The following is a 16807-nucleotide window of genomic DNA, read 5'->3' as shown; positions in this document are numbered from 1 at the left end:
ACAGAGAGAGAGATACACACACAGAGAGAGAGATACACACACAGAGAGAGAGATACACACACAGAGAGAGAGATACACACACAGAGAGAGAGATACACACACAGAGAGAGAGATACACACACAGAGAGAGAGATACACACACAGAGAGAGAGATACACACACAGAGAGAGAGATACACACACAGAGAGAGAGATACACACACAGAGAGAGAGATACACACACAGAGAGAGAGATACACACACAGAGAGAGAGATACACACACAGAGAGAGAGATACACACACAGAGAGAGAGATACACACACAGAGAGAGAGATACACACACAGAGAGAGAGATACACACACAGAGAGAGAGATACACACACAGAGAGAGAGATACACACACAGAGAGAGAGATACACACACAGAGAGAGAGATACACACACAGAGAGAGAGATACACACACAGAGAGAGAGATACACACACAGAGAGAGAGATACACACACAGAGAGAGAGATACACACACAGAGAGAGAGATACACACACAGAGAGAGAGATACACACACAGAGAGAGAGATACACACACAGAGAGAGAGATACACACACAGAGAGAGAGATACACACACAGAGAGAGAGATACACACACAGAGAGAGAGATACACACACAGAGAGAGAGATACACACACAGAGAGAGAGATACACACACAGAGAGAGAGATACACACACAGAGAGAGAGATACACACACAGAGAGAGAGATACACACACAGAGAGAGAGATACACACACAGAGAGAGAGATACACACACAGAGAGAGAGATACACACAGAGAGAGAGAGATACACACAGAGAGAGAGAGATACACACAGAGAGAGAGAGAGATACACACAGAGAGAGAGAGAGATACACACACAGAGAGAGAGAGAGATACACACACAGAGAGAGAGAGAGATACACACACAGAGAGAGAGAGAGATATACACACAGAGAGAGAGAGAGATACACACACAGAGAGAGAGAGAGATACACACACAGAGAGAGAGAGAGATACACACACAGAGAGAGAGAGAGATACACACACAGAGAGAGAGAGAGATACACACACAGAGAGAGAGAGAGATACACACACAGAGAGAGAGAGAGATACACACACAGAGAGAGAGAGAGATACACACACAGAGAGAGAGAGAGATACACACACAGAGAGAGAGAGAGAGAGAGATACACACAGAGAGAGAGAGAGAGATAGAGATACACACAGAGAGAGAGAGAGAGATAGAGATACACACAGAGAGAGAGAGATAGAGATATACACACAGAGAGAGATAGAGATATACACACAGAGAGAGAGATAGAGATATACACACAGAGAGAGATAGAGAGATACACACAGAGAGAGAGAGAGAGATACACACAGAGAGAGAGAGATAGAGATATACACACAGAGAGAGAGAGATAGAGATATACACACAGAGAGAGAGAGAGATAGAGATATACACACAGAGAGAGAGAGATAGAGATATACACACAGAGAGAGAGATAGAGAGATACACACAGAGAGAGAGAGAGAGATACACACAGAGAGAGAGAGACATAGAGAGATACACACAGAGAGAGATAGAGATATACACACAGAGAGAGAGAGATAGAGATATACACACACAGAGAGAGAGAGATACACACAGAGAGAGAGAGATACACACAGAGAGAGAGAGAGATATACACAGAGAGAGAGAGAGATACACACAGAGAGAGAGAGATACACACAGAGAGAGAGAGAGATACACACAGAGAGAGAGAGAGATACACACAGAGAGAGAGAGAGATACACACAGAGAGAGAGAGAGATACACACAGAGAGAGAGAGAGATACACACAGAGAGAGAGAGAGATACACACAGAGAGAGAGAGAGATACACACAGAGAGAGAGAGAGATACACACAGAGAGAGAGAGAGATACACACAGAGAGAGAGAGAGATACACACAGAGAGAGAGAGAGATACACACAGAGAGAGAGAGAGATACACACAGAGAGAGAGAGAGATACACACAGAGAGAGAGAGAGATACACACAGAGAGAGAGAGATACACACAGAGAGAGAGATACACACAGAGAGAGAGATACACACAGAGAGAGAGAGATACACACAGAGAGAGAGAGAGATACACACAGAGAGAGAGAGAGATACACACAGAGAGAGAGAGAGATACACACAGAGAGAGAGAGAGATACACACAGAGAGAGAGAGAGATACACACAGAGAGAGAGAGAGATACACACACAGAGAGAGAGAGAGATACACACAGAGAGAGAGAGAGATACACACAGAGAGAGAGAGATACACACAGAGAGAGAGAGATACACACAGAGAGAGAGAGAGATACACACAGAGAGAGAGAGAGATACACACAGAGAGAGAGAGAGATACACACAGAGAGAGAGAGAGATACACACAGAGAGAGAGAGAGATACACACAGAGAGAGAGAGAGATACACACAGAGAGAGAGAGAGATACACACAGAGAGAGAGAGAGATAGAGAGATACACACAGAGAGAGAGAGAGAGATATACACAGAGAGAGAGAGAGAGAGAGAGATATACACACAGAGAGAGAGAGATATACACAGAGAGAGAGAGAGAGATATACACAGAGAGAGAGAGAGAGATATACACAGAGAGAGAGAGAGAGAGATATACACACAGAGAGAGAGAGAGAGATATACACACAGAGAGAGAGAGAGATATACACACACAGAGAGAGAGAGATAGAGATATACACACAGAGAGAGAGAGAGAGAGAGATATACACAGAGAGAGAGATAGAGATACACACAGAGAGAGAGAGATACACACAGAGAGAGAGAGATAGAGAGATACACACAGAGAGAGAGAGATAGAGATATACACACAGAGAGAGAGAGATAGAGATATACACACAGAGAGAGAGAGAGAGAGAGATACACACAGAGAGAGAGATACACACAGAGAGAGAGAGAGAGATAGAGAGATACACACAGAGAGAGAGAGATAGAGATATACACACAGAGAGAGATATACACAGAGAGAGAGAGAGATATACACAGAGAGAGAGAGAGATATACACACAGAGAGAGAGATATACACACAGAGAGAGAGAGAGATATACACACACAGAGAGAGAGAGATATACACACACAGAGAGAGAGAGATAGAGATATACACACAGAGAGAGAGAGAGATATACACACAGAGAGAGAGAGAGATATACACAGAGAGAGAGATAGAGATATACACACACAGAGAGATAGAGATATACACACACAGAGAGATAGAGATATACACACACAGAGAGATAGAGATATACACACACAGAGAGATAGAGATATACACACACAGAGAGATAGAGATAGAGATATACACACAGAGAGAGAGAGATAGAGATATACACACAGAGAGAGATAGAGATAGAGATATACACACAGAGAGAGATAGAGATATACACACACAGAGAGAGAGAGAGATAGAGATATACACAGAGAGAGAGATAGAGATATACACAGAGAGAGAGATAGAGATATACACAGAGAGAGAGATAGAGATATACACACAGAGAGAGAGAGAGAGATAGAGATATACACACAGAGAGAGAGAGAGAGAGAGATATACACAGAGAGAGAGAGAGAGATAGAGATATACACACAGAGAGAGAGAGAGAGATATACACACAGAGAGAGAGAGAGATATACACACAGAGAGAGAGAGAGAGAGATACACAGAGAGAGAGAGAGATAGAGAGATACACAGAGAGAGAGAGAGATAGAGATATACACAGAGAGAGAGAGAGATAGAGATATACACACAGAGAGAGAGAGATAGAGATATACACACAGAGAGAGAGAGATAGAGATATACACACAGAGAGAGAGAGATAGATATACACACAGAGAGAGAGAGATAGAGATATACACACAGAGAGAGAGAGATAGAGATATACACACAGAGAGAGAGAGATAGAGATATACACACAGAGAGAGAGAGATAGAGATATACACACAGAGAGAGAGATAGAGATATACACACACAGAGAGAGAGAGATATACAGAGATAGAGATATACACAGAGATAGAGATAGAGATATACACAGAGAGAGAGAGAGATAGAGATATACACAGAGAGAGAGAGAGATAGAGATATACACACACAGAGAGAGATAGAGATATACACACACAGAGAGAGATAGAGATATACACACACAGAGAGAGATAGAGAGAGAGATAGAGATATACACAGAGAGAGAGATAGAGATATACACACACAGAGAGAGAGAGATAGAGATATACACACACAGAGAGAGAGAGATAGAGATATACACACACAGAGAGATAGAGATATACACACAGAGAGAGAGAGAGAGATAGAGATATACACACAGAGAGAGAGAGAGAGATAGAGATATACACACAGAGAGAGAGAGAGAGATAGAGATATACACACAGAGAGAGAGAGAGATAGAGATATACACACAGAGAGAGAGAGAGATAGAGATATACACACAGAGAGAGAGAGAGATAGAGATATATACACAGAGAGAGAGAGAGAGAGAGAGATATACAGAGAGAGAGATAGAGATATATACACAGAGAGAGATAGAGATATATACACAGAGAGAGAGATATATACACACAGAGAGAGAGATAGAGATATACACACAGAGAGAGAGAGAGATAGAGATATATACACAGAGAGAGAGAGAGAGAGAGATATACAGAGAGAGAGATAGAGATATATACACAGAGAGAGATAGAGATATATACACAGAGAGAGAGAGATATACACACAGAGAGAGAGATAGAGATATACACACAGAGAGAGAGAGATAGAGATATACACAGAGAGAGAGAGAGAGAGAGAGAGAGAGATAGAGATATACACACAGAGAGAGAGATAGAGATATACAGTGTTACAGAAGCATTAGTTATTTTGTTGTGAAGAGCTTATTTCCCAGCAGCAATGCCTGAACCAGCAAGCCAGCGCCTAAGAAGGGCTCCAAGAAAACCGTAACAAGTTTCATTTCATAAAGAGTTAACTCTTTTTTTTCAGCTTTTAGAAACTATTGTCTAATCACCTCTGGAGCCAGACTGCTAATTGATAAGATGAACTTGTAAACTTGTTATCTTAAGTACTGTAATCCTATTGTGGCCTGTCAAAGGACAGTGCTCTCTATCTAAATGTGTGATGGGGGATTTTGTGCTTCCCCCCCTCTCCCCCTGGGAGTGCCCTGTGTGCATGTAACCTTAATAAAAAGCAGGCTGGGCATCCCAGTCCTGAGTTCTTGTTTGACCCTCAATCGCAGCGTTGACTCGTTTTTGTGGGCAGAAGGGTATCCTAGCTGTACTGCAGCTAAGGGAGATTATTCTATATTTGCGAGACTCATATAGAATACTATGGAAAGCAGCTTCTCCCCTCTTTAGCAATAGGGATCCAGGCTACTAAGCGGTCCATCTCTCAGCGAGACTAAGGGTAACCGTAACATTTGGCGGCAGCGGCGGGATTTTCCTGGATTTCCTAGGAGAGGTACAGAACGGATGGAGAGCGCTTACGAAAAATTGAAGCGTACAACCCTAAAGGATTTACTTGAAAGCAGAGGGGGGTACGCCAGCAACCGGCCGAGGAGAGAGCTGATCACAGAATTGACCGAACTGGATCAGAGCTTCACAATGGCGGAAACACCGACCACGATTAGTGACGAAAAAACCAGGATTGTTCGGGAAAGGCTCTCATTATACGGGCCGAACCCCTCCATGGAATTGGTACAGCAGTTGATGGCGGAGGCGGACAAGGATATACGAGAGACTCGAGCCCACAAACTCAACCTAGCGAACGCACACCGCAATGCTGAAGCCCCGCAGGTAATCATCCCTGTCGAAAATGCTGGGAGGCCCAAGATACCCTATGCGGCATTTCGACCCTTCCTAGAGAGCGAGACAGGGATTGATGAATATTTGGCGGACTTCGAAAGGCAATGTGCCCTGCACCAGATTCCCAACAGAGAGTGGCCCACGATATTGTCTGGGAAACTATCCGGGCGAGCCCTGGAAGCCTTTCGTACTCTGGGTGCTGATGAAGTGACACAGTATGAGCTAGTTAAGGAGACACTGTTGCGACGATACGCTGTAACTCCGGACACGTATCGCCGACAGTTTCGGGGCACGGAAAAGAAGCCTAACGATACCCATATGGAATGGGCGCACCGAATGCGGAGAGCGGCAAATCACTGGCTGAGCGGAAGTAAAGCGGTGACTGGGGAGGAAATTTTACAATTGTTTCTCTTAGAACATTTTTATAATGGCATGGAACAGCAAGGGAAGGAATGGCTGCGAGACAGGCGGCCTTCTACCTTAGAAGAAGCAGCCAAATTGGCCGATGAACATTATGACTCCCGTCTTCACGAACCCATGAACTACCGAGCTCCAGCACGGGTCGAACCCAGAGAGGTTTACCGTGCACCCCCTCGTGCTGAATTCCGAGCCCCGGTGCCCACAGGGCCCGTCCGACACTCAGGACCACCCAATAACAGCTCTGAGCGTCCCAGACCGACTTGCCACCGATGCAAGCAACCAGGGCATTTCATGGCTAGCTGCCCCCTTAATACGCGCCAGACACCCAGGAATTACAATTACCCCTCTGGGTCCTATCGTCCGGCCCGGGCCCTCTGTGTTAACCAAGAGGCCCCTATGGAGGGATATGTGGGGCCGCTTCACGAGGCAGACCCTGTATATGCTGCCTCAGATAACCGCCAGCACCATCGGCAGAGGGTATGGCTCGAGGGGCGATCTACCGAGGGATTGCGAGACACAGGGGCTACTATCACGCTGGTACAGAGTCATTTGGTGCCAGAGCATAAGCGATCCGGACAGACGGTGGCCGTTAGAGTGGCGGGGGGGGATGTGTACAAAATTCCAACAGCTAAAGTGCATCTTGATTGGGGAGCGGGAAAGGGGGCTGTGAACGTGGGCCTAATGGATAATTTACCTGCCGAAGTACTACTGGGCAACGATTTGGGCCCCATGACTTCTGCCTATGCTCCAGTATGCAACAACGAGGCGGACCCAGTGACTACACGGGCCCAAGCCCGGACGGAGCGAGAGCTTTCACCAGTGCGGGAGACACAGGTAAGACCTACCCCGACCTTGCCTGACAGGTTAGGCCCCATACCCTGGGACACCCCAGATGCTTTCGAGGCAGAGTCTAAGACTGACCCGACCTTACAAAAGTACCGGGAACGAGCAGAGACCGGAGGGGGCGGGGCAGATAACGAAACATTCTTATGGGAAAAAGGGAAACTATACCGCTGGACAGAGAAAAGGGGACAGCGTAGGCGACAGCTGGTAGTGCCCCACAAATACCGTCAAGAAATCCTCAAAATAGGCCACGACATCCCCTTAGCAGGCCACCTAGCCGTTACCCGTACCCTACACCGCATTACTCACACGTTCTTTTGGCCAGGGGTGCATGCTGACGTTAGAACTTACTGTAACACCTGCGATGTGTGTCAACGAGTAGGAAGGCGAGGCGATCACCCTAAAGCCCAGCTAGTAAATATGCCCATTGTAGAGGAACCCTTCAGCCGGGTTGCTATTGACCTAGTGGGACCACTGGCTACCCCTAGTCCCTCCGGTAAGCGATACATTCTTACCGTAGTGGACTACGCTACCAGGTACCCAGAGGCTGTCGCCCTATCCAACATACAAGCGGATACGGTAGCGAATGCACTAGTACAGGTGTTCTCCCGGGTAGGATTTCCAAAAGAAATCCTATCCGACCGAGGCACCCAATTTACGGCAGAATTGACCCAACAACTCTGGCAGGTTTGCAAAATTAAGTCCCTCCTAAGCTCCCCATACCACCCCCAGACGAACGGGCTGTGTGAGAGGTTCAATGGGACCCTCAAGCAAATGCTCAAGACGTTCACTCAGGAATACCGAGACTGGGAACGCTTCCTGCCGCACCTCCTATTTGCTTATCGGGAGGTGCCCCAGGAAACGACAGGGTTCTCTCCCTTCGAGTTGCTCTACGGAAGAAAGGTACGGGGACCCCTAAACCTGATCCGGGAGCACTGGGAGGGAGAGATGGAGGCTGACGGTGTCCCAATTGTGCCATACGTGCTGGAACTCAGGGACCGAATGGAGCAATTAGCCAAATCCGTGCGGGCTAATCTCCAGTTGGCCCAGAGAAGACAGAAAGTATGGTACGATCGGGGGGCCCGAAAGAGAATCTTCACCATAGGACAAAAGGTGTTGGTACTTAAGCCGGTGAAGACAGACAAATTGCAGGCGTCCTGGCAGGGTCCCTACCAGATCGTAGAGAAAAGGGGAGACACCACTTATGTGATAGCTAGCTGCCACGACAACAATCTTAGAAAGACATTCCATGTAAACATGCTCAAGGAATATTTTGAGCGACCAGAGAACGTGACGGCCGTATGTTGTTCCCCTCAGGAAGACCCCGACAGTTTACCCATTCCAGAGCTATTAGAAAAGAGCCTCCCCACAGGTATAGTGGCGCAGGTTCAGATAGGGGACCGACTTAGCCCCACTGAAAGGGAGCAGCTCAACCAACTCCTCCAGTCCAAACACCTCACCTTCTCCCCGAAGCCAGGGTACACTACTTTAACCACCCACCAGGTAGATACTCCGGGACAAGCTCCCTTGCGCCAGGCTCCGTACCGAATCCCCGAAGCAGTTAGGACAGGAATGAAGAAGGAGATCGATGAGATGCTCCAGCTCAGGGTAATTGAGCCCTCCGATAGTCCCTGGGCCTCCCCAGTTGTCTTGGTGCCCAAGAAAGATGGGACCACCCGGTTCTGCGTAGACTATCGGAGGCTCAATGAAAATACTGTGACGGACGCTTACCCTATGCCCAGGGTAGACGAGCTACTCGATCGTATAGCCAGGGGAAATTACCTGACCACTATTGACCTCTGCAAAGGTTACTGGCAGATTCCCCTGGCCCCGGAGGCTATCCCCAAGTCGGCATTCGTCACCCCATTCGGCTTATATCAGTTTAGGGTAATGCCGTTTGGGATGAAGAATGCCCCAGCTACATTCCAGCGCTTGGTGGATAGGCTCCTGGATGGCTTCCAGAGTTTTGCTTGCGCCTACCTGGACGACATAGCGATCCACAGTGAGTCCTGGGAGGACCACTTAGCTCATGTGGGAATGGTTCTGGATCAGATCCGGGCTGCTGGCCTGACTCTGAAGCCAGAAAAATGCCACTTTGGGATGGCCGAGGTACAGTACCTGGGTCACCGGGTGGGGTGTGGAAAGCAGCGACCAGAGCCGGCCAAAATAGAAGCTGTCGCCAATTGGCCCACCCCCATCACTAAGACTCAGGTCCTAGCCTTCCTGGGCACGGCAGGGTACTATAGACGGTTCGTACCAGACTACAGCACACTTGCCAAACCCCTGACTGACTTGACCAAGAAGAACTTACCTCGACAGGTCCTGTGGTCTCCCCACTGTGAAACGGCTTTCCAGGCTCTCAAAAATGCTCTAATTAACGCTCCTGTCTTGGCGGCCCCAGCCCTTAACAAACGTTTTATCGTCCATACAGATGCTTCCATGTTCGGGCTGGGAGCCGTCCTCAGCCAAGTAGGCGAAGATGGAGGGGAGCATCCAGTTGCCTACATCAGCCGGAAGCTCCTGCCCCGCGAAGTCAGCTATGCAGCGGTCGAAAAGGAGTGTTTGGCTTTGGTGTGGGCATTAAAGAAATTGACTCCCTATTTATATGGTCAGGAGTTCACTCTGGTCACCGACCATAACCCGTTTGGTGTGGCTGAACCGGGTCTCTGGAGATAACGGCAGGCTATTACGTTGGAGCTTATCGTTGCAAACCTTCAATTTCACCATTACTTACAGACCTGGGAAACAGAATGGCAACGCCGACGGGTTGTCCAGACAAACCGACCTCAGCCCCGCATAACCAGCGGTCTGGACAGCCTTAGTCTGCCCCGAAAAGGGGTCAGACCGTGTCTGCCAGAGTGTTCCACAGAAAGGGAGCAATGTTACAGAAGCATTAGTTATTTTGTTGTGAAGAGCTTATTTCCCAGCAGCAATGCCTGAACCAGCAAGCCAGCGCCTAAGAAGGGCTCCAAGAAAACCGTAACAAGTTTCATTTCATAAAGAGTTAACTCTTTTTTTTCAGCTTTTAGAAACTATTGTCTAATCACCTCTGGAGCCAGACTGCTAATTGATAAGATGAACTTGTAAACTTGTTATCTTAAGTACTGTAATCCTATTGTGGCCTGTCAAAGGACAGTGCTCTCTATCTAAATGTGTGATGGGGGATTTTGTGCTTCCCCCCCTCTCCCCCTGGGAGTGCCCTGTGTGCATGTAACCTTAATAAAAAGCAGGCTGGGCATCCCAGTCCTGAGTTCTTGTTTGACCCTCAATCGCAGCGTTGACTCGTTTTTGTGGGCAGAAGGGTATCCTAGCTGTACTGCAGCTAAGGGAGATTATTCTATATTTGCGAGACTCATATAGAATACTATGGAAAGCAGCTTCTCCCCTCTTTAGCAATAGGGATCCAGGCTACTAAGCGGTCCATCTCTCAGCGAGACTAAGGGTAACCGTAACATACAGAGAGAGAGAGAGATAGAGATATACACAGAGAGAGAGATAGAGATATACACACAGAGAGAGAGAGATAGAGATATACACACACAGAGAGAGAGAGAGATATACACACACAGAGAGAGAGAGAGATAGAGATATACACACAGAGAGAGATAGAGATATACACACAGAGAGAGAGATAGAGATATACACACAGAGAGAGAGATAGAGATATACACAGAGAGAGAGAGATAGAGATATACACACAGAGAGAGAGAGAGATAGAGATATACACACAGAGAGAGAGAGAGATAGAGATATACACACAGAGAGAGAGATAGATAGAGATATACACACAGAGAGAGAGAGAGAGATAGAGATATATACACAGAGAGAGAGAGAGATAGAGAGATACACACAGAGAGAGATAGAGATACACACAGAGAGAGATAGAGATATACACAGAGAGAGATATAGATATATACACACAGAGAGAGAGAGAGATAGAGATATACACACAGAGAGAGATATAGAGATATACACACACAGAGAGAGAGAGATATAGAGATATACACACAGAGAGAGAGAGAGATAGAGATATACACAGAGAGAGAGAGAGAGATAGAGATATACACAGAGAGAGAGAGAGAGAGAGATATACACAGAGAGAGAGAGAGAGAGAGATATACACAGAGAGAGAGAGAGAGAGATAGAGATACACACAGAGAGAGAGAGATAGAGATATACACAGAGAGAGAGAGATAGAGATATACACAGAGAGAGAGAGAGATATATAGACAGAGAGAGAGATAGAGATATATAGACAGAGAGAGAGAGATAGAGATATATACACACAGAGAGAGATAGAGATATATACACACAGAGAGAGATAGAGATATATACACACAGAGAGAGAGAGATAGAGATATACACACAGAGAGAGAGAGATAGAGATATACACAGAGAGAGAGAGAGATAGAGATATACACAGAGAGAGAGAGAGATAGAGATATACACAGAGAGAGAGAGAGATAGAGATATACACACAGAGAGAGAGAGAGAGAGATATATACACACACACAGAGAGAGAGAGATAGAGATATACACACAGAGAGAGAGATAGATAGAGATATACACAGAGAGAGAGAGAGAGATACACAGAGAGAGAGAGAGAGAGAGAGAGATACACACACAGAGAGAGAGAGATAGAGATATACACACACAGAGAGAGATAGAGATATACACACACAGAGAGAGAGATAGAGATATACACACACAGAGAGAGAGAGAGATATACACACACAGAGATATATATATATATATAGAGAGAGAGAGAGATAGATCAAAGAGAACACCAACAGTAAACCCTAATCCTGCAACCCCTTATTAAGCCAATCAAATACAAAAGTACAGACACGTCCCTTTAAGAACAAATCAGTATATAAATCACACTCATATTGAGATAAATCAAATTAATATTTATTAGGGCAATAAAAAAAAAAACAAATTCAACTGAGCCTTTATCAGGGATCCCTGAATAAATGTTACCGGTACAAATGTTGCAACTTAAAATATATCATAGCCATGTAATGTGGCACAACGTAATTTGCAATCTGTTAAAGTTCCACCTGGAATAGTGAACAATGTATCCACAACAAGTTGCAGTTCATATAAGTGTAACAAAACAGGGCTAAGTAAGCCTCTCTTCTTAGTGACAGGGAATTCACAGTATAAATCACTGCAGCATGTAAACAGACCAGCGGTCCTCCTCCGGACCACCAGATCTTCCGCAGGGACTCAGCAGCTCTGACTTGGTATCTGTTAATATGCGGGTCTTCTTACCCCTTATGCCAGGACAGGTTTTTTCCAAAACACACTGACTCTGTGTGTCCGCCTCCAATTTGTGATGTCACTAGCTGGGTGTTGCTGCTGCTTTTTTTTCCAAGACTGGTGTCCCATAATCAGGAAAATTGGTACAAATACAGTTCAAGTAGAAAGTGTCCCTTCAATCAGAGGAGAGGAATGGGCTCAGTGAACAGAAAATGTACACACTATTTAGTTGCTCATAGTGTGTCTATCCAGCTTCCAGCTACACGTGTTTCACCCTACAGCTGATAGCTCTCAGGGCTTCATCAGGCATGACAAGTTGATGTCTATCATCCATTTGCCTTTTATTTATACATGCCACGGATGTATTAACTTTTGATTGCCCTAAGTGCAGTACCATAATATCAACTGTTTAAATACAATCACAGTGGTCAAGAATGGCAACCCCCAATTCAAAATTTTAACAGTAGGATTCTGCATATATACAACACCAAAATAGGCAAGTAACAAACTTTTACAAATCAACAATTCTTATCAATACATAGGAGCAAGCTTACTTTATCTATTAGTTTCTGAACTCCCGGCTCTACAGTGCGATTCGCCTTACCTTATCTTTCTTGCGGATAAGGCGGCCCTTTGTACTAAATTGGGGTTTCCACCCTAAGGTGGTTTCGGATCGAAGCATTAATCAGAAAATTGTTGTTCCTTCCTTTTTGACCTAATCTTTCTTCTCATAAGGAAGGTCTTTTGCATAACTTGGATGTTGTGCGTGCTCTAAGCTTTTTGTCAGTCTTCTGCCTGTTTGTTTCTCAGGAAAGCGTAAGGGTCAGAAGGCCACTTCTCCTCTCTGGTTGAGAAGTAAGATTCGTTTTGCTTATGAGACTGCTGGACAGCAGCCTCCTGAGAGAATTACGGCTCATTCCACTAGGGCTGTCTCCTCTTCTTGGGCTTTCAAAAATGAAGCTTCTGTGGAACCAATTAGCAAGGCGGCAACATGGTCCTCTCTGCATACTTTTTCCAAATTTGATACTTTTGCCTTTGCTGAGGCTTCTTTTGGGGGAGAGGTTCAAACGGTGGTGCCTTCTGTATAGGCCAGCCTGTCTTGTTCTCCCTCCCTGTTCATTCTGTGTCCTCTAGCTTGGGTATTGGTTCCCACTAGTAATTGGAATGATGTTGTGGACTCTCCATATCTTAGGAAAGAAAACAAAATGTATGCTTACCTGATACATTTTCTTCCCGGACACGGAGAGTCCATGACCCCACCCTTAATTAAGACAGTATTTATTGTTAAACCTCAGGCACCTCTACACCTTTGTGTGATCTTCTTTTTCCATTTCCCTTTGGCCAAATTACTGGGGGTTATGGGTAAGGGAAGTGACACTTAACAGCTCTGCTGGGGTGCTCTTTGCCTCCTCCTGCTGGCCAGGAGTGAATTTCCCACTAGAAATTGGAATGACATTATGGACTCTCAAAGTCCAGAAAGAAAAAGAAATTGCATACATTTTGTTTTTTAAAGGATATTTTTCCATTACTCTTGTGGGCTAAAGCTGCCTATCTATTCTCATTTTCCTTTTTATATTTATTTTTTATATTCTTTAACTAGGTTGAAGAAGTTGCGAGAAATGGGACACACAAGAAAGTTAAGTTGGAAAAAAATCCCAACTCTTCATCTGATAACAAAGAATCATCTGCAATAAAGTGAGTATAACAAGCAAAAAGATTTTAGCATCTGTAAATTTGCTGGTATTGATAAAAGCACTTATTGTGCTGTAAAATTAAACATGATCTACCAAGCAATAGTGTTGTATTTATTTTACCAAATATCATGACACACTAGTGAGCTGAAATATTATTTTATCATTGCTTTTTAGTCAATCTGTGCTGACTCCTAGGTAGCTCCACAGGAGAGAGCACAATGCTATCTATGGCACACATGCACTAGCGCTGTCTGGCTGTAAAAAACTATCAAAATGCACTGAGATAAGAGGCGGCCTTCAAGGGCTTAGAAATTAGCATATGAGCCTATCTAGGTTTAGCTTTCAAAAATGAATACCAGAAAACAAAGCAAATTTGATGATAAAAGTAAATTGGAAAGTTGTTAAAAATTGCATACCCTATCCAAAACAGTGGCTCTAACCAAAATGATTACTTTTTAAATATTAAAATATACTTTGTGTAAAACAATTTTTTTTGACTAGGAAATATAATTCATTAGCTTTAACTGATTTGAGAATGATTTAAACATCTATTATTATTTAATTTAATGGCCTTAAAGGGACACTGAGCCCAAATTTTTTCTTTTGTGATTCAGATAGAGCATGCAATTTTAAACAACTTTCTAATTTACTCCTATCAATTTTTCCATTTACCCACCAATCAGCAAGAACAACACAGTGTGTTCACCAAAAATGCGCCGGCATCTAAACTTTACGTTCTTGCATTTTAAATAAAGATACCAAGAGAATGAAAAGAATTTGATAATAGGAGTAAATTAGAAAGTTGCTTAAAATTGCATGCTCTATCTGAATCACAAAAGAAAATAATTTGGGTTCAGTGTCCCTTTAAGTCCTTGCTCTGAGGTTTGATATTTCTAATAAAATTCTCCTTTTAGGTGATTTTCTTTTTCCCTCTGTCAGTCAGAAAAAAACTGACTTGTATTCAATTTAACTATTTCTCTCCAGAGTGCATAAATCCTCTTCTGAAAGCTTGCACAAGGAACATCGGCAGCCTCAGAAAGCTGCGTCGCCTACACCGCACGCGCATAAGAAGCCAGAAAAGGTTGCACAAAAACGGCGCCCTAGCGAGAGCAGCACTTGCAGCCAGCAATCCACAACAAACAAAAACAGTCACAAAGATCCTTCCTCTTCCAAGCACAGGAAGGTGGAAGAAAAGCACTCTGAGCATGTCAAAAACAGCAAGGTAACTCAGATACACATTTTATCCTCTGCACTAGGTTCCTGCACAGGAAACCTGTCTGGCGTAACACACTTATTTTGGTAAACAAGGGAAGTGCACCTCTCTCAACTAAAATAACAAATGCTGTATTGTTATTTAATCTTGCTCTATTAACACATGTATGAGATTTGTCTGTAAGGTTTAGAGAGCTGATTTTAATGAACAGCTTGCCAGAGATCTAAAAATAAATTATTCTTGCTATACGTGCAATTAAATTAGCATCCAGTCAGGTTTCACAAAACATCTTTAATGCGCTGAATTTATGGAATCTTTTACAAGTATGTTCTGAGGTTTTTGTGTATGTTTATTTTTTAAAATGTATTAAGACGTTAGTGCTTAATTAAGTACAGACATTTAAAATGTTTTTTAAAGGGACATCAAACTCATGTTTTATATGTTTAGTGTATATATCAGCAAGGAAGCAAATTAGAAGCATACAAACTAAATGATTTGAAACTTTTAAATTGTTTGCACAATCAAGGCACATACTGTTTGAAAATCCTTGTATACTTATGTTATCTGATTTACTGTGGTCAGTCATGGACAGATAAAAATTAACGGTTGCTATGATTAATTAGTCACTGTGTGTTGCATGATTAAGGTTCTGGATCTTGTGGTGAGCACCCCAGCTTTTTTGGGCAGGTGGGGGAGTAGCAAGAAAATAGTTTTCTAAGGTAAATTACAGAAAAAGTGGGGGAAATATTTTTTTATATATATATATTTTCATTATTTATTTTACAACAAATAATGAAAGATAGGATATTCCATTTAAAGTTTTATGTCCCTTTAAGTAAAGCTGGTGTCATTAAAGGGACATGAAAGCCAATTTTTTTTCTTTCGTGATTTAGAAAGAGCATGTCATTTTAAACAACTTTCTAATTTACTTCTATTATCTAATTTGCTTCATTCTCTTGATATCACTTGCTGAAAAGCATATCTAGATAAAATCAGTAGCTGCTGATTGGTTGCTGCACCTAGAGGCCTTGTGTGATTGGCTCACACATGGGCATTGCTATTTCTTCAACAAAGGATATCTAAAGAATCGAGCAAATTTAGATAATAGAAGTAAATTGGAAAGTTGTTTAAAATTGCATGCCCTATCTGAATCATGAAAGTTTAATTTTGACTAGACTGTCCCTTTAAGTTTTGTCAACTTATATGTGACCTCATAAAAATAAGAGATTCCTTTTGTATTGGTATTGAGGGTTTATATGAAATCAAAAACAGGCATTTAGGGGTTACAAGTAGCTTAATTGAGCGACAGTAATTTTAAAGAACAGTTATGGACTAAATTCTTTATAAAAATTTCCAGGGGTCTACAGAAAATAAAACAAACCCTTTTCCAGTGCCTTCTTTGCCAAATGGTAATGCCAAGCCAACAAGACCTCAGCTCAAGTTTGAAGAAAAGTACGTTTGTTGTATTCTTATTTCTCAGTATCCTTATGGACAAGTGCCT

The 16807-nt window shown here is 43.7% G+C and overlaps 1 protein-coding gene across 3 annotated transcripts in view; it reads left to right on the top strand.

Annotated features, from left to right (window-relative positions):
- Positions 1 to 16807, top strand: part of AFF1 (ALF transcription elongation factor 1) — a 349069-nt gene that overhangs the window by 297408 nt on the left and 34854 nt on the right. For all 3 annotated transcript variants that reach the window (XM_053703375.1, XM_053703376.1, XM_053703378.1), the window contains 3 exons: positions 14000 to 14094; positions 15078 to 15315; positions 16664 to 16758. In XM_053703375.1, the coding sequence (XP_053559350.1) occupies positions 14000 to 14094; positions 15078 to 15315; positions 16664 to 16758 (428 nt within the window). The remainder of the gene's footprint in view (positions 1 to 13999; positions 14095 to 15077; positions 15316 to 16663; positions 16759 to 16807) is intronic.

This window comes from Bombina bombina, chromosome 2 (genome assembly GCF_027579735.1).
Source record: "Bombina bombina isolate aBomBom1 chromosome 2, aBomBom1.pri, whole genome shotgun sequence".
Classification (NCBI taxonomy): Eukaryota; Metazoa; Chordata; class Amphibia; order Anura; family Bombinatoridae; genus Bombina; species Bombina bombina.
This window is presented reverse-complemented; position numbering and strand designations above follow the sequence as displayed.